Here is a 23,520-nt window from a genome sequence, read left to right as displayed (position 1 = left end):
GATTTATTGATCCAATAATAGAAAATAAACTTGTCTATGGTGACAACGTCACCATAGAATTAGCCGCTTTCTTAAAGTTACCACTATCAACCTTGATAGTGAAAGTTTCTCTATTAGTTTTCTATCATTGAGGTTTCTCATCTTTTTGCTGGCTTCATCTGCTTATGACATAACCCAGTCTGAATCAGAGAGATCAAGTTTATTTTTCGGACATTTTTCACGTGATTTCCCTTGGACTCAAAATCAAGGGGTTCCAGCCCATGGTTAATCAATGTATGATTGATGGAACCCAAACATGTCACAATTTGGTCTGCTTTTCACAAAAATGAAACCTCAATCATTACGGACAAGCATACATAGCATAATTTACCAAAATAAATAAATAAATGGCGTGTGTGCGTACGCGCACGTGTGTGTATAAACAAATAAACAACAGCATATATCATGTAACAACCAAATAACCCCACTAGCTTTGACTACACCAAACATCAGTTCATATACTTTTACATAACCTTCAAATGACTCAATTTGAATTAGTTCTTCTGGTAGGCGAAAGCAACCAGTAAAAATTACATTTGAAACCACCAGCAAAATTGTTGAATAGAATGTGAGACATGGTCCATGTATATGGATGGTTATCAGAAAACAGAACAAATGAAATTCTTAATCACTGAATCACATTTCTATCCTCCCAATCATGGTCAATGAAACTAGAAAACAGATGCAATTAATTCAAAGATAGCAGCATATATAGCAAGCAGACTTCATCATAAACTGTGTAGATTAACTCAATGATACTAGAAACCAAATGTAATTGTATTTGGTGACATATTCAAAAACACTTTTTTATTTTTCTGCAAAGTGACCATGTGAAAGCCAAAAATCACATCCAAAAGATTGTTTTTTTAATTTTATACTAGACAATATTAAATGGTTAAAACAGAGAAACCAGAGATGAGAAACAGCACTGCACTGCACATCAGTCCTGTTACTAAGATAATAAAAGGAAGGAACGATAACGACAAAATATACATATGGCATTTGTCATCTCATCAGAATATCACGTTATACATAGGGATTATAACAATTAGCAAAGCTCCCCAAAGCCCAATGTTAGTTTCAAGAATGCGCAATGTCTTTGGATCAAAGCATTTGACATTACAATTTAGCTTAATATGCAAAAGCTAATAAAATAATTTAATGCAAACAATTTGTCATTGTTGGCATCACATTTCCACCTAATTTATACACGTAATTCCTTCAAGTTTTTCGAGTGAGAATGGTAAAATAACATATAATTTCCTATGTCTGATAACTGCACTCATGTTTAGATAAAATGAGAGTTGCATAAGGAAATTAATTAGCACACAAAACTTTGTTGGATCTTTAATGAGATGAAACAAAATAAAAACAATTAAACGAAAAAGGGTGAGATCAGGTGAAGCAGAGGAAGGGAGAGAAAAGACCATAATCAACCTCTAAAAGTAGTTTTATATATATACAAAGTAATTGGAGTAATTAAATAGTGAAACTAAGCATTTCTTCACAATTAACTGAATCTAATTTTTATCCTATAATCAGGGCCAATGAGCAAAGTAGCAAACTTTACTTATAAAAACCAAACACAGGAGAAACTAGAATATCAGCACACGAGTTTATTACTGACAAGAGAAGGAATTAATTGATCTACTGAGGATAATAAGGTGCTTGGTAATGATGTTGCCGATTAATACCCCCATAAGTAAAGTTATTACTACCATAAAAAGCAGATGGCACGCGTGGCTCTGATGAGTTTAGATGAGAACCACCTAGGATAAGGTTTCCACCGGGACCCATGGGTATACCAGCAAAACCATAAGGCCCAGTTGAAGGACCTGTGTAAGAAGGAATGGTTGGGATAGAGGCCACCATGCCAGACGAAGTGGCTTGCGGGATCTTGTATGGATTTGGATGCTCTGGAAACAAACCTGAGGGGTTGACAAGAGGTTGTTGGTACTGCCGCATTGTTGAATTGTCATTATTAGTGTCATTCTTGAGGACAGCTGCTGGACCAACTGAAGTGGATGTTCGAGGAACCTTGTTCCCATTTTGCTGCTGCTGCTTCTTCATTCTTCTCTTTTGTTGCCGTCGTTGCAGTGTATGCTGATTTAGAATAGAAGCTGGTGTCCTGTCTTTCATATTTGGATCCTGCCCCTTCAATTGCTCTATACGCTGCTCAAGGCTATCTCGAGGATATTCGGATTCAAGCTTATGAATCTCAATAATCTCAATTACCCTTTTCAGTACACGCAATTCTCTATCAGTAATTTCCATCTGCAAAAAATACCAAAATGAATATAGGGGGTGGCACCATGCACTATTTTATCAATCAAGGTGACACTTACCCTTCGCTTTCCTTCCTCAGAACGTCTTCTAGCAAGTTTCCTAGATTCATCCACGGCAGCTTTCAAAATAGGAACAGGTGGAATCTTATCAGCAAGACTGAATTCAAAAACAAACTTGACAGCCAGAACATGTTTGCCCTTTTCAACAAGTTTCTGAACAATCTCTGCAGACCACAAACAAGCATTGCCTTACGAATAAAAATACTTAAGAGGGTAATATTAGAAATTGGGCATGTGAGTCTACATATACCATTAGAGACACATAAAACTGTCACATTATAACAAATAAACTCAATTAATTAATTTTTACATATTACTTGCAAGGCTAGTAGCCTAATTAGTAATTACTCTTCATGCGTGTGTGGCAGTATTTTTATAAGCTGGATAGCCACCTTTATGTTTTCAACTGGATAAAAACCACTCAATTTGGAAATACAAAATACACACATTTGATAAATTGAAGACTAATAATGAAAGCAATTTTACGTTGAGACAAATACTATGACAATGTTTATATCCTTTAATTACTCTTGGTACTTTATACATTTAGTTACACACCAGTTTTCTTCAGCAGGGAGATAATTAGGGAAAACTTTCCCCAGTCAATTTTACTGAACCTTGCTTAACATGAAAAATGTCAATGGAAGTGGAAGATTCCGATTTCCAATAGCCAACCAAGTTTACGGCTGGCAATTAAGAAAGGGCTGAAAAGGTTGTATAGGTGGCTGACCTTCCTTGCTACTCCAATAGTATAATAGGGTTTAGTTCATCAACAAAATCATGATACTGGCTATCAACACTAAAACAAATTACTAACCAACAGTTTGTTTCACTGAACTTTCATTGAAAAGAAAATGCATTATATTATACATGGAGAAAGTAGTGAGTAGTTACATTCTTAAAAGATGTTTATAGGATGTCTTAACACTTTTCAAATCACCATTTTTTATATTTTATTTCAACGGTGCTTTTTATGACAGATAATTAAAAACAAAACGAAATTTATTTATAAGAGTTATTTCTTCCAAGTATCAAGCCATATCGAAGTATTGAATAGGTCCAAGCCAATAGAAAATAATTCATGACACCTAATAAGGAATATCCAAAATGTGGCCGGTAGCAAAAACATGTCTGACAAGCTAGTAACTACAAAGCTATGATATGCTATAGGCAATAGGCATACACAGTTACATACTTAATCATTCCTAAAGAAGACAACCTGAATTGGTGGGAGAATGTGTATAGGGCAAGTCATGGCCATAGAGTAAATATCCGGAGAAGCTTAGGAGTGGGGAGTTGAGAAGGAGCGATCAAAGGGATGATAAAGTATTTCAATTTTTTGTCACAGCATTATACTTAGCTCCTTTTAGAGTATTTCAATTTACTAAAAGAATGATCTTTCTGTCCATTATAAAACTTGGTAGATGCTTGCATCCATGTAAAGAGGGAGAGGAGCTAAGTATACTATACATCATCTTTGTTACAAACTATTTTAGTGCCTACATATCAAAGAGAGGTGTTAGTTACACATACAAATTTCTCACATACCTAACATATGTTGATCGGAGAATTTTGTTCGAAAGACAAGAAGTAAGTACCTAGAGATGGCGAACAAAAAAAATCTGCACACCAACATGTGTGATAAAGTGACCAATTTGTCCGTGCGACTGTCATCACTAAATTCTATAAACAGCGTTTATTAACTCATCAAAAACAACGAGCCTCTTCACAAATATCAGTAGTAAGGTAACAATAAAATGATTATGTTCATGGTGTGTTTGGTTTGTTTTATCATTTCTGGCTTCATATTCAGTTAATTATGTTTTCACTAAAAAATATTTCAGTTTTCAAGAATATGTGAAGGAATTAATTTTTAGTAAATCCTAGAAAACATAAAACAAAGTTAAAATAAGTATCACATTTCAACAAATTAAGTTATGTCAGTTGCACATAAAAAACATCTGACATGACATAACTTCAATTACCATTCACTTATCTTCTTCTCTGTCTTTCTTTCTTTCTCTCATTCATCAATGTTAATGGTGAAAATTCGATACCCTCTATGAAGAGGTACGTATCTGTAACTCGTGTCAGAGAATCATCCTTCCCAATTAAACTAGAGTTTAATGGGATGCACCGTCAATGTAAACCAACTTTACACAAGCATTCAATGAGAATCCATCATTATGACATGCCACCCCACTCTTGTAACTTAATCTTAAAAGTACTGCCATGAAGTGGCAAAAAAAGGGCTCTAATTGAATGTCGGTATAAACTAATTTACACTGACAGTGTATGCCGCTTATTCTCATTAAACTATGGGTATATTTGATTTTTCCGTTGGTTGAGGAGGGCCAATTGAACATTGGTCCAATCTATTATCAATGTCTTTCCAAACACACTATATCCTAATTCCTATTCTAACACAAATGCATGCGTGCACACACGAGAGTTATTCTAACAATTAACATCTCAAACAAAACAAACTCATTAGAAAAACTCAACAGCCTTACCAGGGACCTTATCCGTGAAACCAATGTCCCGACAAAGCTGCATAAACTCGCCATTAATCGCAGCCCTGGCAGCAAATTCAACAAGCACATACCCGCGAAATTCTGAAACAATACCAAACCCATAAACCAAATACAAAAACCCCAACGCCCCCAAAATATTACCATGATCACCCAACAACCTCACTTTCCAATCAATCGCCAACTTCAACGCTTTCTCCCTCGCCTTACCACTCACATTCACACCAGCAACACTCAAAACCTTCAACAACATAACACAAATCCTCCCCATTTTCCTCAGCACCCTATCATTGAAATTACCACTAACCCTATAAAACCCTTCCAATGATTGCAAAACCATCTCCCCCGCGTCCGGTGCAGACCGGAACTCCTCAAGAAGTTCCGCCTCAACCCTAATTTTATCCTTGTAATTTTTATCAATGTAATTCCTCAACCCAATACCATCAATTTTCTCACATAAAACCCTCAATTCCTTCCGGTGCGATATCGGGTCCTTAGGGTTTGTCGAAAAGTTTGTTTTTTTCGAGGTTTCGGCATTAGAGTTTGAAATTAGGGTTCTGGATTGGGATTGTTGTTCGAGTGATTGGAGGAATTGGAAGCGGTGAGTGAGAGATTGTTGGAGAGAGGTGAAGTGGGAATCGAGTTGAAGCCATGAGAGAGGGAGTGAAGAAGATTTGGATTGAAGATTTTCGAATGCGATTTTGAGATTTTGTTTCTTGGAATCGATTAGGTTTAATGCTGATGAAATCGTTTCCAATGTTGTAGCCATTGTTGGAGTGCTGGAGTTGAATTGGGGAATTTTAGAATTTTAGGCTTGTTTGTGAGTTTGGAGGGAAACGGGTGGAGGGACTAGAAAAATAGGGATAAGTAAGTGAAAGAAATATGGGACTTCGAAGAATCAAATGCAATGTAGATGCGTCGTTCTCGAATTCTTTATATTGGATTTGGCATGTGTCTTCGAGACGACATCGAGAATTTTGTGAAAGCCAAGATGATGTGGAAAATGATTTGGATTTGGCATTGGAGTTGTCCCACGCAATATAGTGGGTTCAAGAATTACAACTCTCAAATGTTGATTTTGAATTGAATGCTAAGATAGTTGTCGACTATTTTAAGAGTGGCAACAATGACATGTCGAAATTCGGGGATATCCTTGATGATTGTAAGAGACGGTGTAATTCTTTGTTACAAAACTATAAGATCAAGTTTAGTCGGAGACAAACAAATGAAGTCGCTAATACACTCGCACTAACGTTTGAAAATTATGAACATTATTTTTCTATGAATTTTTTATCTTGATTAAAACTAAAAATATAAATGTGTGTTGCTTTAAAATTATAACAATTCAATGACACCAACAATACAACAAAAAATATATTCTAATTTTTTTTAATGACACTAATAAGTATAGATATAATTGGGATAATTAAAAAATAAATATAGATATATTTAACTAGTTTCTACACATTTTAAAGGATAAAGGAAAAAAATGGACATATATATACTCATAAGTTACACTTTTATTTTAATATTTGAATTTTATAATATCTTTTTATTATATGCGCTAATTGTATTGAAAGTTGAGAGCAATTTTGAAAAAAGAAAAAATCAATCCAAAAGAGCCGAAACAAGCTATTTTCTTTATATATTGTATTAATACTTTGATTTTTAATGAAAAGTTATAAGCTATTTTCTTTCAAAAATAACCTTAAGCTATAAGCTATTCTTAGTTAGTGGCCATTGATTTGTTTATCAATGTGATTTTTTTCAATTACATTCCAAGTATTTTCTGATCCACCCCAAACCGACCAAAATAACCTTAATCTATTTTAAATAAAAGAAAAAACTACCATTCGTCCTTTTTGTCACCACAAGCTCCATGGATATATATTTGTACCTTCTTGTGTTGCTCATGTCTGTATCGCATCATGTGCTCAACTTGATAAGTGAGCGTGTTTTTAATTTGCCAAAGTATCTCCGTGGGATCATCATGAAGAGACGACAGTGAGCTTAAGAGGTGTCTCAAAATGGTGGAAGGAGGTCTCCTTATTGGAAACATATTAGCTTGAGTTTACTGATTAGTTCTTTGATAGTATCTCCAGGAAGGTTAGATATGGAATATATTTTTAAGAATTCGTTTTTCAAGGCAGTTTCAAGTTTCAGAAAGAAGTTAAAGTGATTGATCTAACCATGAGAGAGGGATATGAGATCTTAAGTGGAGAAGAGATATTTTTTGAGTGGGAACTTTTGATTTTGGGAGAGCTGTTTCGGGTTTTAGAGAATCTGATCTTCTTGGAAGGTCTACACCTTTGGGATGGAACAGTGATTCAACTAGTAGATTCTTTTATATAAGAGATAGTGTGGTGGATGAGAGGTCGGAAGAAATTGTTCATCTTCTTTCAATGGTGCAGGGGTCTTGGTTTCCTCTTAAGATGAATGTTTTCTATTGGCAACTACTTAAGAATAGGATTCTAACTCGTCATAATCTCTTTTCAAGGAGGATTATAGTTTATCCAGGTGTCATTTCTTGTGTTTTTTTTTGTTGTAATGAGCTTGTAGAGTTGGCTTGTCATCTTTTGTTAGATGTCCTATTTTAGGTTCGGTGTGGTATCAAGTGTTTAGGTAGTTTGGGCGGGAGTTTGTTTTACGCTCACATATATCCTTGTTTCAGTTGGTGGACATGGTTAAATTCACCTCTTGAAAGTGTTTTTTAGGAAAACATTATGGTCACATATGTGCTTCTATGAGTGAGATCATGAACTCCATTTGTGTTGACACCGATAAAGTCTTATGTTAGATTTGTCTATGAGTTGGGTGGCTGAGGGGTTTTGGTCCCAATCTTCTTATTGTTTGGTTGTGGTTGGGTGTGTAACAGCCCGATTTTTAGCTAGATTTATTTTAATTACTTTTATTATGTGTTTGTGTGTGATTAATTGTGCTTGTGTGTATTTAATTGTCATTTGGTGCATTTACATGGATTACCGTATTAGAAGGGTATTTTGGTCATTTGGCGGGTAAGGGTAAAATGGTAATTTTGGTGTGAATTATTTTTAATGTTTAGCGAGAACCCTTATTTTACTAAGTTACTAGTGTAGTGATTAGTTTTTACCGTTGGTTATATTTTACCGTTGTTAGTAATTACCATTGAGTATATAGAAACTTTTTAGAATTATGTTAGAATGGGTTAGGCCCATTAGAATTTAGAATTGAGCCCATTAAGGGAGATAACATTAGGGTTGTCATAGAAAATATCATTCATTCACTTCACAAAATATTTTCCTAGAGAAAGAGGTAGAGAGAGAAAGAGGTGAAGAGAAGAACAAGGATTTGAAGGGAATAGCTTGAGGAATCAATTGGGGTAAGCTAGGAGCTGAATTGAAGCAAAAGTTAAGGTTAATCATCTTCAAAGGTAAGGGGGTTAGTTATTATCATAATCATGTACAAATTTTGCATTTTCTCATGTTGTATGAAAATGGGTTGATGAACAATTGTTGCTAAATTCGTGCTCTTGCTGTGATGCCATTTTCTTGTGCATGAATTGATGATTATGGTATGTTTGTGGGTGAAATTACATGTTTCAAAGTATGTATAAATGTTAAGTCATGAAATTATACTTAATTGATGAAATTTGATATGTTTTGATTGAAATGAGATGTAATTCATATTCCATTGATGTTGTTATTGTTAACTGATGTTATTGTGAATGAATCATTGCTTAGGTATGCATATTCATGAATTGATGATGAGAATTTGAATTGTTGTTGGTGTTTTGGTGAAATTTGTGAAATTAGTGAATTATGACATGTTGTTGTTGAAACATGATGGAATGCATGATCATAAGTTGTGGTTGTGGTTAATTGTTGATGATAATCTCATTACATGACTTGGGTATGAATTATGTTGAGATGTTGTTGTGAATTGTGTTGAATTGGAAGAAATGAATTGTTGTTGTTGTTGAAGACTTGTTGTTTTGAGAAAATCATTTTAACAATTTCATAACTCGTACAAATGCCACGAAACGAGCGAGTTCGACGTGTTAGAGTCTCGGGTTATGCCTCGGATCACTTTTGATGATTAGGGGTTTTACACATTTGATTTTGGAGCGAAATTGGCGAAAATCCGCGGCCGAAACACTCGAAAACGTGCGTTACGGAGCGCTGCGCCTGGGCAAGGGCGCTAGGCGCCCCAATGTCAGTGAGCTAGCGCTAGGCGCTGCACCTCTAGCGCCAGGCGCCCAGGACAGGACAACGGGAACGTTGTTCCGTGTCCGAGTGCTTGGGGGTGGTCGTGCAGGGGTCCTAGGCGATCGTTTTGAAGTGTTCTTTTGCTGTTTTCCCTTACTTTTCTACTGGAACACATTTGCTTTTGTCAAAACTTAAATTTTCTAAATGGTTTGAAACTTGAGTTGGTGTCGTTTCGGTTTTTCGGAAGTTGTCGAAACTTGGTCTTTGTGAACAAAAAGGAGTTGCAAGCTTAGTCTACAGTTCTTATGGGCTTAGGCAATGCTTGTAAGGTTAGTACAATGTCTTAATCATGTCAAACTTGATTTTCGGGTGGGAATGTGGAATGTATAAACTTGGGATTTTCTCATACGAACTTAGGCTAACCTTTGAACTAATGATCGATAGTTCGTAAGTGGCCTATGCTCATACTTATATGATTGATTAAGATTGAATTGTAGGATTTCAAACTTGAATAAGTTGACTAGCTTTGAAAATTATCAATGTTGGCCGTTTGCCACATGATTTGGATTTTTGTCAGAAATGTTTATCATGAGATGTGTATGCTATCTTACTAGAATGTAAGGAATGCTTGAAATGGTGAAACTATATGTGATAGTTGATGTTGAATGACATTGTTGATTATTGATAATCATGTTGATGTGTGATGATGAATACTATGATTTGATTGTGTATGGGCATGTTTTCTTGATAATGCAAATGATGTGGAGATGAACAATATAATTGGGTGTTGTCCTATATATTGTGGAGAAAATTGTGATTGTTGTCGCATTATCGAGTCTTGTTACGTGTCCATGCATCATAGTCGTGTTGAGATACGATGTTTTATTTGTCATAGGGCTTCGACCTGGCAGAGATCTTTTGAGATCTAGTTTTGGACTTCGGTCTAGCAGAGATCTTTTGAGATCTGGATACGATGTTTTATTCGTTATAGGGCTTCGGCCTGGCAGAGATCTTTTGAGATCTGGATTTGGGTGACGACCTTTTGGAGATTTGGTACCACATGCATTTATGTGTCAATAAGTGCATATCATGACATGAGTCTTATTTGGAAATGTGATTGGAGATTGTGAATGAATATTTGTGAATTGATAATTGTTCATGAAATATGATTAATGATTGTGCATGGCTTATGATTGATGATTGTTCATGATGTATATGATTGGTGATTGTATATGAATAACTGTGAATTGATATTTGTTCATGATATATGTAATTGGTGATTGTTCATGAAATGTGATTAATGATTATTCATGATAAATGTGATTGGTGATTGTGAATGAATAATTGTAAATTGATAATTGTTCATATGATTGATGAATATTGATGTGAGATATTGGGGTGTGATGTAAGTATTAATGTGTAATTATTATTGATCAAGTGCATGATGTTTAAATTGAAATATCCATGTTAACTGTTTTTTGGATTATGATAATGTAATACTTACCCCCAGTGGATCTGTTTTGGACCGCCTGCCTATCTGTATGGATGGGTAGACGTTGTGCATGTTTAGTTGCTTGGTGAGTTCTTGTGCTTGGTGGATATCTGGAGCTTTCTCCGATATCGGTGTTTAAATGTTTAGTCGGCTCTGATCTAGGCTTCGTTGTGTCGGTCTAGATTATGTTATTTTGGATTTTTGTTATGTTTGGAGATTACCCGTTTGTTGGGATTTTTGAGATGCATCTATGTTGATGTAATTTATTTATTCATAACATGTATATTTGAATTTACTCTGGTTTATATTCCGCTGCGACTGTTGAGGTTTATATACATGTTTATTGGTTTTTGAATTTTGAATGTGGCGTAGCCTCTATTTCTTGAATAAATGTATTATTCGCATGTTTAATTGCTTTAATAGAAATAGGAGCGTTACAGGGTGTTCCTGATAGTAGTTTAGATATTTTTCTGGTGTTGTTTTAGTTTTCGCTCTTGTTTCTCTTTAGAATGGATCATTTAGTTATATATGTTATCGCTTTTGATTTGAGTACTTCTTGTACTCAATATATATATATATATATATATATATATATATATATATATATATATATATATATATATATATAAGGGATGTATCAAGTGAGAGGAGTGGTTATTATGAGAGGGTGAAAGGAGTAAGTAATAGCCATCCGATTTAAGACAATAGTTGAGATTATATTTAATTAATCTGAATGTTAAAACATGATTTTTTTTTGTTATTTTTTTACATTTCACATCATGCACATCTCTTTCTCCGACCTTTAAAAACTTCAATTACAAATCATCACTTCAATTTCTTCAGTTCCATTCAATTCTCATATATGTGACAAAAATCATAAGAATAATTGAAGGAAAAAAAACCTTAATTCTTACATTTTCTCCTCACCATTTTCCCACAAAACAAAGTAAGCAAGTCTAGTTTTTAAAAGAAATTATCATATTTTTGAAGTTTTTCTTTATTGATAATGTCTCTGCAACCTAATTGACATAAAAGATAGGAACAGGGAGAATGGCGTATTATTGCAATATAACCTTGATGATAGATAACTAGAAAGATTTCGCTTCATTTTCTATCCAATTTTAACAATCATTTGGTGCACATTTTTTCCGATTCATATAATAGATAAACCTAAATTCACTTTAAGTGATTATTATTATTTTTTAAAAGAAAGGTGTTTACGTTAATTGCAGATTATGTTCATCCCAAAATTAAACATAACAAGTTGAATGTAGAAGAATTATGGAGAATTGTGAAGTACAATGAACTGAATTGATTTCGATTACGTTTGGCCATAAATTTACATGTTGCTCCACAATTGACTTCACATTAATTCAGTTTGGGTGTGACAAGATGATTTAGGGGTGTGAATAAGGGTTGTTTCGGTATTATCATAACTTTTTTTTTTGAGGGATGGTATTATCATAACTATTAACTGAATTTAGGTGTGATAGGATAAATTAGGGTGTAACTAGAACAAACTATGAACAATTGATATTACTTACTTTATTTTTTTTTAAGAGGCAAAAGGATATCTATGTATACCAAAAAAAAAAAGGATATCTATTAAAGTGTAAAGAAATCAGACTGCAATTATCTACACAACTAATACCGTACAAATACAATGCATATATGATGAGTGTCGCGGAGCCTCGGAAGCAAAATTAGGAATATTTTTGGTGTAAAAGGTAAAAAGACTGAAAAAATGTAGAAATAGAATGGATAAACTCAGACGCCACACTTTCTAATCCCAGAAAGTGATAAGTCTATGGATGCGAGATGATCGCCACAAGAAATGTGATTTCTTGATAAGATCAATGATGGTTCAATCCAGAACCACAAGAGACAAAACTCTCAATATGAGTCAATACACATGTGCGTAAAATTCTATAAAGGGTAATGTTAACTAGTGCCTTAGGGGAACTAGATAAGAAGACTAATTGAGAAAGTTGCCTAGGAAATTGTTAAAAAGTGGTATGTTCAACTTTTTAAAAGTCAAAAGTTTGTTGTTTTCAAGTAAAAGTTTCTGTTTTTTACTTTCTTAACTAGTGCCCCAGAGACACTAGTTAATATGACCCTTCCTTCCACATGTTTAATGAACTCATGATCACGTCAATATCCAAATGAACAAGATTCAAATAGTAACATTGATTAAAGCTTTAATCTAGAACTAGAAGAAGAGATACATAATGAACAAGATTCAAATAGTAACAAAAAATTGGTGTAAATCAAATTTTTTTCATAAAGAAAGAATACATATATACTATATCAAGATATAGTTAGTCAAGATAAATACAAATTTCTAATCACAAAGTAACTTAGCAATCAACATCCTCGTTTTCATCGTACTCTACATCATCAAAAAAAGGATCCTTTAGCAATTCCTCAGCAGAAGGTCTAGCCCTTGGTTGAGCAAGACACTTTTCGATGAAAGTCTTGACTTCAGCATCTTTTATCTTGTTCAAGGATTGTGGTCTCACACCTGAAGTCACCTTCTTGTATATCTTTGCAACATTGTCACATTCACTATATGGAATTTCAAGTGTCACCATCTCTAATACTAACATTCCAAATGAGTATATGTCTACCATTTCTGTGTAATTCTCTTCATATAGCTCTGGTGCCATAAATTCCGGTGTGCCTAGAATTGAATGTGCTGAGTGGTTCTTTCCCACAATTGCTGCCAAACCTAAGTCACCAATCTTAACCTAATATACATTAAAACAAATAATTTAGTACTAATTAATGGTATATATCTTCTGATAAACAACATGGAAAATAGAAAGAAAAAGACAAACATGTTTATGAAAAATTTACCTGGCCAGTATTTCCATTGACAAACACATTACTGCAATTGAGGTCTCTATGGATGATACAAGGATCATGAACATGCAAATAATTCAACCCTTCCAATATTTGTTTAGACCACTTCTTCAAAGCCTTAAGAGAAACATGTTTATGTTTCTTCCTATACTCCCTCAAATTCCCACTTGTACAAACCTCAGTGATGAAATTCAGTGTGTTATGCTCCTTATCCCTCCAAACATTGTAAAGTGCAATGATGTTTTTGTTTGTCATGTTTTTAAGAAGTCTCACTTCAGAGTAAAGTCTTTCAATCATTGCAGGGTCATTGCTGAAATTTCTGAGCTTAACTTGATTCCATGCTACTTCTATTCCTTCTTCATTATCAAATGCTTTATAGACTTTTTTACAAGCACCAGCTCCAAGTAATTCATCGTATCTTCCATATCTTCCAGTTGGATCAGTTTCAACAAATGTTTCTGTGTCTTTGTCGGATGGATTTTGTTGAACACTTGGCATCTAGAACAAAAAAACATGGACCAAATCAGATTATCATAATTAAAACCAACATAGAGACCAAAAAGTAAGAATGTTTAGCTATCTACTTTTATGTCTCTATAACCATAGGCAAACTTTGATTTAGAGTAGTGTAATTGTGATCCTCTTCGATATTAAACGTATTCCTTTACCGCGACAACTATTAAAATCTTAATATAACCTAATTATTCAGACTTGGTATGATACTTATATTTTCAAAGAACAAAATCAACAGACTTTTTTAAAAGGTTTCCCAATTTATATGTTGCGACACCAGGGTTTTTATGTCTCAATCAAACCTCGATTTAGGTCTAGGGTTTAAGTTCTGCAAAGAAGACAAATACTAACACACTAACATTTATTATTAACAAGAAACAAAAACCAACAAAGTTAAAAAAAAATATAGCAATTTAAGAGTTTTTGAATAGAGAATGGTTACCATGAAGTAGAAAACTGAGGCTATATCGTTCAATAGTGAAGCTTCGGATTATGTGAAAAGAGAGAGTGGAATGAACTGAGGTTACCAAATACTAGGAATGTGAAAAAGATTTTTTTTTTGGTGAATGTGAAAAAAATTTGAATGGAAGTATTTATACACAAATTAAGGAGTGCAGTTAAAGTAATATTTGATTTGATTCACATTAAAATAAATGTAAAATATTTTTAGAATTCAGTTTTGATTTTGAGATTATTCCGCAACTCAAATTAAAAGTTTGAGAAAATCTCTTTTTTATCAATGTTGAGTATGAAAATAGTGGGGGTGTTAGTGTCATTTGAAGAAACCTCAATGAAACTGAGCGTAATTATCCCAAATAATAATATTCTTATCTTCTTATATATTAAAGTTAAGCCGTAAGCACTAATTTTAACTTAAACCTTATTGCATAATTTTACTATTTTAACTCTAATACTCACACCTAATCTCCTATTTTCATGAACAACCCTAATGCTCACCTATTTTCATAGATTTTTTACTTTTCTTTATCCTTGCCATAAGGCTTCTCATGATAATGACTTTTTCCTTTCTTATCATTCACCGGCTTGTAGTAATTAACCTTAGCATTCTCTACTTCATCAGGATGTTCACCAAAGTATCAAAATCACCAATCTCATGAAAGCACACATGCTGGTAGGTCTCAGGGCGCAATCCACTCTCAAACTTAACACACTTGGACACCATAGCATCTTCAACATTGATATAAGGACAAAACCTAGACAACTCCGCAACCGACATGCTCCCTTGCTTAAGCTGTAAGAACTCCACTTCCTTCTTGTTCCTCAGATCGGCTGGAAAATACTTTCTCAAGAATTCCTCCTTTAATCTCTCCCAAGATACCACATCACCACCAACCTCTAATCTTCTCTTATCATTATCCCACCAATACTCAGCCTCCTCCGCTAGCATGTGCGTGACTCCAACCTCACTTTATGATCATCACTAGTAACCTTAGCACGAAAAAAAATCCGATCAACACCTTGCAGCCAAGTCTGCGCTCCCTCCAGATCATGCCGGCCCTTGAATGCTGGAGGATGGTTTCTCTTGAAACGATCCAACCTTCGCTCCTCTCCCTCACCCTGGTCCTATTGACCATGCCCGTGAGCCTGGGCCTGAGCAATACCTGAGCCACCGCAATGAAAGCCTCTGGGATTGCCTCATCATTCCTACCATATCGACCAGCCATCTTACAAGATCCACCAACCATCTCACTCCTACCATTATCAAGAACATTCATCATGAATTCGACAACATTCAACAATAATCATCGTGATTTTCACTCATTTAAGCCAAAATCTTAAGAACAACTTTTCTATATCATCAAGTATGAGTTTAAGCACATAGACAACTTAAATTCACAAAGGTCATCATACACATAATTAGCATAATCAATTAACACGAAAATCACCTTAACATAACACCAAATTCATGCAAATCACATGATAAAACATGACCCATAACCACTCTATCACTCATAATCTCTAAATGGTGAATATAAACTTTCCTCTTACATTAACCTTCAAAAGCTAACTTAATCTTCATTCTACTCTCCCTCTTGAGCTTTCCCCAAGCTAGATCTCCATTTCTCTTGAAACTCTTCTTTCTTTCTCTTTTTCTCTACTCCTCTCTCTTTGCCTCTTCTCTCTAAAATGTAACAAATTAGGTCTTAACCTAATTTTCACAGAGACTATTCTCTTATATAATGTTGAGCTTAGTCACACTCACTAATGAACTTAGTAACTTTCTATCACTCACAAAATGTTACTACACAATCTATACATTCACACAATAGTTCGATTTCCAAAATACCATTTAATAGTTAATCAGCCTCTACTTTAGTAATTTACCGAATTTTCTCACGCAGATCTCAAACAAATCATATGATAGACACATTCACACAATAGTTTGATTCCCAAGATACTATTTAATGGTTTGATCAGCCCCCATGCTTTACCAAACTCTCTCGTGCAGCAACTATTGAACATTGACTTCGATCCATGATCAATAAATTGTGTTGCCAAGTTATCGCTTATCATTGTAACTAGCCCTATGTTGTATTCATAGAATTTGAACTCGTTACAATAACTCAAAGCTTTTATTAATTTATTTATTTTGGCACAAAAGCTTTTCTTAATTTAAAAGCATGGTAAATATATTTAACAAAGACATCAATATTTTCATGTTAAGATTTTGAAATTAGTCTCGAAGCTGAAGTTATTAAGGATCATGGGACCAAACCTAACTCATCAAAAACCTACAAACTTTTGATAGAGTTAAATCATAAAAGACCAAACCCAAATGCCAGAAATTTTAAAAAAATCAACCTCTGAATTCCAAGACTTGTTGCAATAAATGCTTTAGATGTTGTGTAAAAGAATGTTGATGTAAATATTATGTTCACATATTAAAAACAAATTATCAAAGTGGCGCAGCGGAAGCGTGGTGGGCCCATAACCCACAGGTCCCTGGATCGAAACCAGGCTTTGATAAGTTCTGTTTTTTCTCAATTATTTTCTATTTAACGACATAAGTTACTATTTTTTTTTCAATTATCTTTTATTTAACGACCGTCGTTTTGAATAGTTGTAGGTTAATTTTGATTATTTAAGTTAAAATATTTCAATTCTTGATAAAATGAAACCGAAAAATGAACGTTGATCAAAATAAACTATACACAAATTAAAAAAAAAACTATACACGGTAATTCGCACACTTATTTGTTGAGTGTAGGTTGTCGTTTATATATGGTGCATGTTGTACCTTTCTTTTAGTGGATTGGTCATTCTTCTTGTGCGGCATTGCTTTTAATAATATGTTTTAAAAAAAAACACCAAAAAGATCGAAGCTTAATTAATATTATCACTTAATGTGTACAAGCTTTTCTGCCAATGCTGAAAAATACGGCAGTTTCTTTCTCTCTAAATAAACCAAATAGTATAGCGCCATATAATAGTAAGACTCATACAAATTTGCTTTGAGAAGCCTCCTGCAGTAAAAGAAGCCAAATTTTGGCAAAAAAAACACTCTTGATGAACAAGTGATCCACATCGTCATGCTTCCTGCCCGCAAAACAAGTCCGCTGCCGGCCCTATGGTAACAGACAGCAGCAGATGTACCCTTGACAATGTCAAAACGAGCAAGGTATGATGGCGTGCATTTGTACCAAGGACAGCTACAGACCTGCACCCAAAAGAACCACCACCACGAAAGACCACCAAACTACGGAATCAAAACTGATATTGCACACCAAAATCAAACACCAACTACAGCCCTCCAACTCCTTAGGCCCGTACAATACTGATATGCAATTCAAAGCTCCAAAACTTTAGTTTTTAGAGGCAATGCTCCAAAACTTAAAACCTAAAACCTCCTTCTTTGGTCTAGTGAACCAATAATTCTAGAATTTAATAAAAACTAAATCTAAAATTTCAGCAATTCACACAATAAATCAAATTGTCCTAAAGCTTATAGGAATGAAACTAGTCCAACAGAAACATCAACTCAACAAACAACTAACTGCAGGTAAGAAAAAGTAACCTAGCTAGGAGGAGTCCGGCATATATTTGAAACAAATATCATACCATAAAATAAATATACAAGCAAGAACGGAAGATACCGTTTAGTCACAAAATAACTGAAAACATTAACAATATCATTTTTATCATCGTTAAGTGTAACACGCATCATATTCATCAAATCCTACCCTAAATTGATTTACCGACAAAAATTCGGGTAAATCAAATTTTTTTCATAAAGAAAGAATACATACTATATCAACATATAGTTGGTCAAGATAAATACAAATTTTTAATCACAATGTAACTTAGTAATCAACATCGTCGTTTTCATCGTACTCTACATCATCAAAAAAAGGATCCTTTAGCAATTCCTCAGCAGAAGGTCTAGCCCTTGATTGAGCAAGACACTTTTCGATGAAAGTCTTGACTTCAGCATCTTTTATCTTGTTCAAGGATTGTGGTCTCACACCTGAAGTCACCTTCTTGTATATCTTTGCAACATTGTCACATTCACTATATGGAATTTCAAGTGTCACCATCTCTAATACTAACATTCCAAATGAGTATATGTCTACCATTTCTGTGTAATTCTCTTCATATAGCTCTGGTGCCATAAATTCCGGTGTGCCTAGAATTGAATGTGCTGAGTGGTTCTTTCCCACAATTGCTGCCAAACCTAAGTCACCAATCTTAACCTAATATACATTAAAACAAATAATTTAGTACTAATTAATGGTATATATCTTCTGATAAACAACATGGAAAATAGAAAGAAAAAGACAAACATGTTTATGAAAAATTTACCTGGCCAGTATTTCCATTGACAAACACATTACTGCAATTGAGGTCTCTATGGATGATACAAGGATCATGAACATGCAAATAATTCAACCCTTCCAATATTTGTTTAGACCACTTCTTCAAAGCCTTAAGAGAAACATGTTTATGTTTCTTCCTATACTCCCTCAAATTCCCACTTGTACAAACCTCAGTGATGAAATTCAGTGTGTTATGCTCCTTATCCCTCCAAACATTGTAAAGTGCAATGATGTTTTTGTTTGTCATGTTTTTAAGAAGTCTCACTTCAGAGTAAAGTCTTTCAATCATTGCAGGGTCATTGCTGAAATTTCTGAGCTTAACTTGATTCCATGCTACTTCTATTCCTTCTTCATTATCAAATGCTTTATAGACTTTTTTACAAGCACCAGCTCCAAGTAATTCATCGTATCTTCCATATCTTCCAGTTGGATCAGTTTCAACAAATGTTTCTGTGTCTTTGTCGGATGGATTTTGTTGAACACTTGGCATCTAGAACAAAAAAACATGGACCAAATCAGATTATCATAATTAAAACAAACATAGAGACCAAAAAGTAAGAATGTTTAGCTATCTACTTTTATGATACTTTGATTTTCAAGAACAAAATCAAGAGTTTTGTAAAAGGTTTCCCAATTTATACGTTGCGACACCCAGGCTTTTGATGTCTCTACAACCATATTCATACTTTTTTTTGTTGCAACCATATTGATACTTTGATTAAGTGTAGTTTAATTGAGATTCTCTTCAATATTAAACATATTAGGCGCGGCCTTGTTTCCGCTAGAACAATTACAATCTTGGTATAACCTAATTGTTAGATTTGGTCTGATTTTCAAAGAGCAAATTCAAAAGAGCTTTTTTTTTAAAAGTTTCGCAATTTATATGTTGCGACACCAGGGTTTTTGATGTCTCAAGCAGACCTTGATTTAGGTCTAGGGTTCAGGTTCTTTTTGGTTACAATCTAGGGTTCAAGTTCTACAAAGGAGACAAATACTAACACACTAACATTTATTATTAACACTTGTCAAAAAAACATTTATTATTAACAAGAAGAAAGGTCTTGTTTATCTATGACAACAATTAAAACCTAAATTGAATATAGCTCTTGAAAACCAACAAAGTTTTAAAAAAATCGCAATTTAAGAGTTTTTAATTAGTGAATATTGTTACCATGAAGTAGAAAACTGAGGCTATGTTGTTGAAAAGTGAAGCTGAGGATTATGTGAAAAGAGAGAGTAGAATGAACCGAGGTTACCAAAACCTAGGAATGTGAAGAAGAATATTTGAACGGAAGTATTTATACACAAATTAAGGAGTCCAGTTAAAGTAATATTTGATTTGATTCGCATTAGTTTAGGATAAATATTCAATATTTTTGGAATTCTGTTTTGATTTTGAGATTAATACGCAACTCAAATTAAAAGTTTGAGAAAGTTTGTAACAAAAAAGAAAAAACTTTGTTTCTGTGACCTTATAATCTTTCAAAACCCTTTTATTCCAATAGGGAGATTTGTTTTGTTGAAGAAATAGGGCGATTTGTTTTGAAGAAATAGGGGAAATAAAGCGATGCCGATTTGCTTTGTTCACGAAAATAGGAGATTAGGTGTGAGCATCAGGGTTGTTCATGAAAATAGGAGATTAGTTGTGAGCATTAGAGTTAAAACAGTAAAATTGTGCAATAGGGTTTAGGTTAAAATTAGGGCTTACGGGTTAACTTTAATATATAAGAAGATTCCAATAGGGCGATTTGTTTTGTTGAAGAAATAGGGCGATTTGTTTTGACGAAATAGGGGAAATAAAGCGATGCCGATTTGCTTTGGTCATGAAAATAAGAGATTAGGTGTGAGCATTAGGGTTAAAACAGTAAAATTATGCAATGGGGTTTATAAGGTCACAGAAACAAAGTTTTTTCTTTTTTGTTACAAACTTTCTCAAACTTTTAATTTGAGTTGCGTATTAATCTCAAAATCAAAACAGAATTCCAAAAATATTGAATATTTATCCTAAACTAATGCGAATCAAATCAAATATTACTTTAACTGGACTCCTTAATTTGTGTATAAATACTTCCGTTCAAATATTCTTCTTCACATTCCTAGGTTTTGGTAACCTCGGTTCATTCTACTCTCTCTTTTCACATAATCCTCAGCTTCACTTTTCAACAACATAGCCTCAGTTTTCTACTTCATGGTAACAATATTCACTAATTAAAAACTCTTAAATTGCGATTTTTTTAAAACTTTGTTGGTTTTCAAGAGCTATATTCAATTTAGGTTTTAATTGTTGTCATAGATAAACAAGACCTTTCTTCTTGTTAATAATAAATGTTTTTTTGACAAGTGTTAATAATAAATGTTAGTGTGTTAGTATTTGTCTCCTTTGTAGAACTTGAACCCTAGATTGTAACCAAAAAGAACCTGAACCCTAGACCTAAATCAAGGTCTGCTTGAGACATCAAAAACCCTGGTGTCGCAACATATAAATTGCGAAACTTTTAAAAAAAAAGCTCTTTTGAATTTGCTCTTTGAAAATCAGACCAAATCTAACAATTAGGTTATACCAAGATTGTAATTGTTCTAGCGGAAACAAGGCCGCGCCTAATATGTTTAATATTGAAGAGAATCTCAATTAAACTACACTTAATCAAAGTATCAATATGGTTGCAACAAAAAAAAGTATGAATATGGTTGTAGAGACATCAAAAGCCTGGGTGTCGCAACGTATAAATTGGGAAACCTTTTACAAAACTCTTGATTTTGTTCTTGAAAATCAAAGTATCATAAAAGTAGATAGCTAAACATTCTTACTTTTTGGTCTCTATGTTTGTTTTAATTATGATAATCTGATTTGGTCCATGTTTTTTTGTTCTAGATGCCAAGTGTTCAACAAAATCCATCCGACAAAGACACAGAAACATTTGTTGAAACTGATCCAACTGGAAGATATGGAAGATACGATGAATTACTTGGAGCTGGTGCTTGTAAAAAAGTCTATAAAGCATTTGATAATGAAGAAGGAATAGAAGTAGCATGGAATCAAGTTAAGCTCAGAAATTTCAGCAATGACCCTGCAATGATTGAAAGACTTTACTCTGAAGTGAGACTTCTTAAAAACATGACAAACAAAAACATCATTGCACTTTACAATGTTTGGAGGGATAAGGAGCATAACACACTGAATTTCATCACTGAGGTTTGTACAAGTGGGAATTTGAGGGAGTATAGGAAGAAACATAAACATGTTTCTCTTAAGGCTTTGAAGAAGTGGTCTAAACAAATATTGGAAGGGTTGAATTATTTGCATGTTCATGATCCTTGTATCATCCATAGAGACCTCAATTGCAGTAATGTGTTTGTCAATGGAAATACTGGCCAGGTAAATTTTTCATAAACATGTTTGTCTTTTTCTTTCTATTTTCCATGTTGTTTATCAGAAGATATATACCATTAATTAGTACTAAATTATTTGTTTTAATGTATATTAGGTTAAGATTGGTGACTTAGGTTTGGCAGCAATTGTGGGAAAGAACCACTCAGCACATTCAATTCTAGGCACACCGGAATTTATGGCACCAGAGCTATATGAAGAGAATTACACAGAAATGGTAGACATATACTCATTTGGAATGTTAGTATTAGAGATGGTGACACTTGAAATTCCATATAGTGAATGTGACAATGTTGCAAAGATATACAAGAAGGTGACTTCAGGTGTGAGACCACAATCCTTGAACAAGATAAAAGATGCTGAAGTCAAGACTTTCATCGAAAAGTGTCTTGCTCAATCAAGGGCTAGACCTTCTGCTGAGGAATTGCTAAAGGATCCTTTTTTTGATGATGTAGAGTACGATGAAAACGACGATGTTGATTACTAAGTTACATTGTGATTAAAAATTTGTATTTATCTTGACCAACTATATGTTGATATAGTATGTATTCTTTCTTTATGAAAAAAATTTGATTTACCCGAATTTTTGTCGGTAAATCAATTTAGGGTAGGATTTGATGAATATGATGCGTGTTACACTTAACGATGATAAAAATGATATTGTTAATGTTTTCAGTTATTTTGTGACTAAACGGTATCTTCCGTTCTTGCTTGTATATTTATTTTATGGTATGATATTTGTTTCAAATATATGCCGGACTCCTCCTAGCTAGGTTACTTTTTCTTACCTGCAGTTAGTTGTTTGTTGAGTTGATGTTTCTGTTGGACTAGTTTCATTCCTATAAGCTTTAGGACAATTTGATTTATTGTGTGAATTGCTGAAATTTTAGATTTAGTTTTTATTAAATTCTAGAATTATTGGTTCACTAGACCAAAGAAGGAGGTTTTAGGTTTTAAGTTTTGGAGCATTGCCTCTAAAAACTAAAGTTTTGGAGCTTTGAATTGCATATCAGTATTGTACGGGCCTAAGGAGTTGGAGGGCTGTAGTTGGTGTTTGATTTTGGTGTGCAATATCAGTTTTGATTCCGTAGTTTGGTGGTCTTTCGTGGTGGTGGTTCTTTTGGGTGCAGGTCTGTAGCTGTCCTTGGTACAAATGCACGCCATCATACCTTGCTCGTTTTGACATTGTCAAGGGTACATCTGCTGCTGTCTGTTACCATAGGGCCGGCAGCGGACTTGTTTTGCGGGCAGGAAGCATGACGATGTGGATCACTTGTTCATCAAGAGTGTTTTTTTTGCCAAAATTTGGCTTCTTTTACTGCAGGAGGCTT

The 23,520-nt window shown here is 34.0% G+C and overlaps 4 protein-coding genes across 4 annotated transcripts; 1 reads left to right on the top strand and 3 right to left on the bottom strand.

Moving 5' to 3' along the window:
* Positions 1 to 1,439: 1,439 nt before the first annotated feature.
* Positions 1,440 to 5,790, bottom strand: LOC11430895 (truncated FRIGIDA-like protein 1). Its single transcript, XM_003600209.4, has 3 exons — positions 4,898 to 5,790; positions 2,385 to 2,548; positions 1,440 to 2,313 (listed from the first exon to the last, which is right to left on the bottom strand). The coding sequence occupies exons 1-3, from the start codon at positions 5,682 to 5,684 to the stop codon at positions 1,687 to 1,689; spliced, it is 1,578 nt and encodes a 525-aa protein (XP_003600257.1). The 5' UTR covers positions 5,685 to 5,790; the 3' UTR covers positions 1,440 to 1,686.
* Positions 5,791 to 12,948: 7,158 nt separating this feature from the next.
* LOC25489062 (probable serine/threonine-protein kinase WNK11) lies at positions 12,949 to 13,951 on the bottom strand. The gene is made up of 2 exons (XM_013604494.1): positions 13,448 to 13,951; positions 12,949 to 13,338 (listed from the first exon to the last, which is right to left on the bottom strand). Exons 1-2 carry the CDS (start codon positions 13,949 to 13,951, stop codon positions 12,949 to 12,951), a joined length of 894 nt encoding a protein of 297 aa, XP_013459948.1.
* A 4,337-nt stretch (positions 13,952 to 18,288) lies between these two features.
* Positions 18,289 to 19,291, bottom strand: LOC120579566 (probable serine/threonine-protein kinase WNK11). The gene is made up of 2 exons (XM_039831999.1): positions 18,788 to 19,291; positions 18,289 to 18,678 (listed from the first exon to the last, which is right to left on the bottom strand). Exons 1-2 carry the CDS (start codon positions 19,289 to 19,291, stop codon positions 18,289 to 18,291), a joined length of 894 nt encoding a protein of 297 aa, XP_039687933.1.
* Positions 19,292 to 21,673: 2,382 nt separating this feature from the next.
* On the top strand, positions 21,674 to 22,676 carry LOC11420458 (probable serine/threonine-protein kinase WNK11). Its single transcript, XM_003600204.3, has 2 exons — positions 21,674 to 22,177; positions 22,287 to 22,676. The coding sequence occupies exons 1-2, from the start codon at positions 21,674 to 21,676 to the stop codon at positions 22,674 to 22,676; spliced, it is 894 nt and encodes a 297-aa protein (XP_003600252.3).
* Positions 22,677 to 23,520: the final 844 nt, after the last annotated feature.

Source organism: Medicago truncatula, chromosome 3 (genome assembly GCF_003473485.1).
Source record: "Medicago truncatula cultivar Jemalong A17 chromosome 3, MtrunA17r5.0-ANR, whole genome shotgun sequence".
In the NCBI taxonomy this organism is placed as follows: Eukaryota; Viridiplantae; Streptophyta; class Magnoliopsida; order Fabales; family Fabaceae; genus Medicago; species Medicago truncatula.
The sequence above is the reverse complement of the archived record's forward strand: the minus strand, read 5'-3'. Positions and strand labels throughout refer to the sequence as shown.

Bases quoted from the DNA above. Each gene is read 5' to 3' on its own strand.
- LOC11430895 (XM_003600209.4), bottom strand. From the start codon at position 5,684: ATGGCTACAACATTGGAAACGATTTCATCAGCATTAAACCTAATCGAT. The intron at 2,549-4,897 runs GTAAGGCTGTTG...TGTGGTCTGCAG, and splicing joins TTTCACGGATAAGGTCCCTG to AGATTGTTCAGAAACTTGTT. The intron at 2,314-2,384 runs GTAAGTGTCACC...TATTTTTTGCAG, and splicing joins CTGAGGAAGGAAAGCGAAGG to ATGGAAATTACTGATAGAGA.
- LOC25489062 (XM_013604494.1), bottom strand. From the start codon at position 13,951: ATGCCAAGTGTTCAACAAAATCCATCCGACAAAGACACAGAAACATTT. The intron at 13,339-13,447 runs GTAAATTTTTCA...AATGTATATTAG, and splicing joins TCAATGGAAATACTGGCCAG to GTTAAGATTGGTGACTTAGG.
- LOC120579566 (XM_039831999.1), bottom strand. From the start codon at position 19,291: ATGCCAAGTGTTCAACAAAATCCATCCGACAAAGACACAGAAACATTT. The intron at 18,679-18,787 runs GTAAATTTTTCA...AATGTATATTAG, and splicing joins TCAATGGAAATACTGGCCAG to GTTAAGATTGGTGACTTAGG.
- LOC11420458 (XM_003600204.3), top strand. From the start codon at position 21,674: ATGCCAAGTGTTCAACAAAATCCATCCGACAAAGACACAGAAACATTT. The intron at 22,178-22,286 runs GTAAATTTTTCA...AATGTATATTAG, and splicing joins TCAATGGAAATACTGGCCAG to GTTAAGATTGGTGACTTAGG.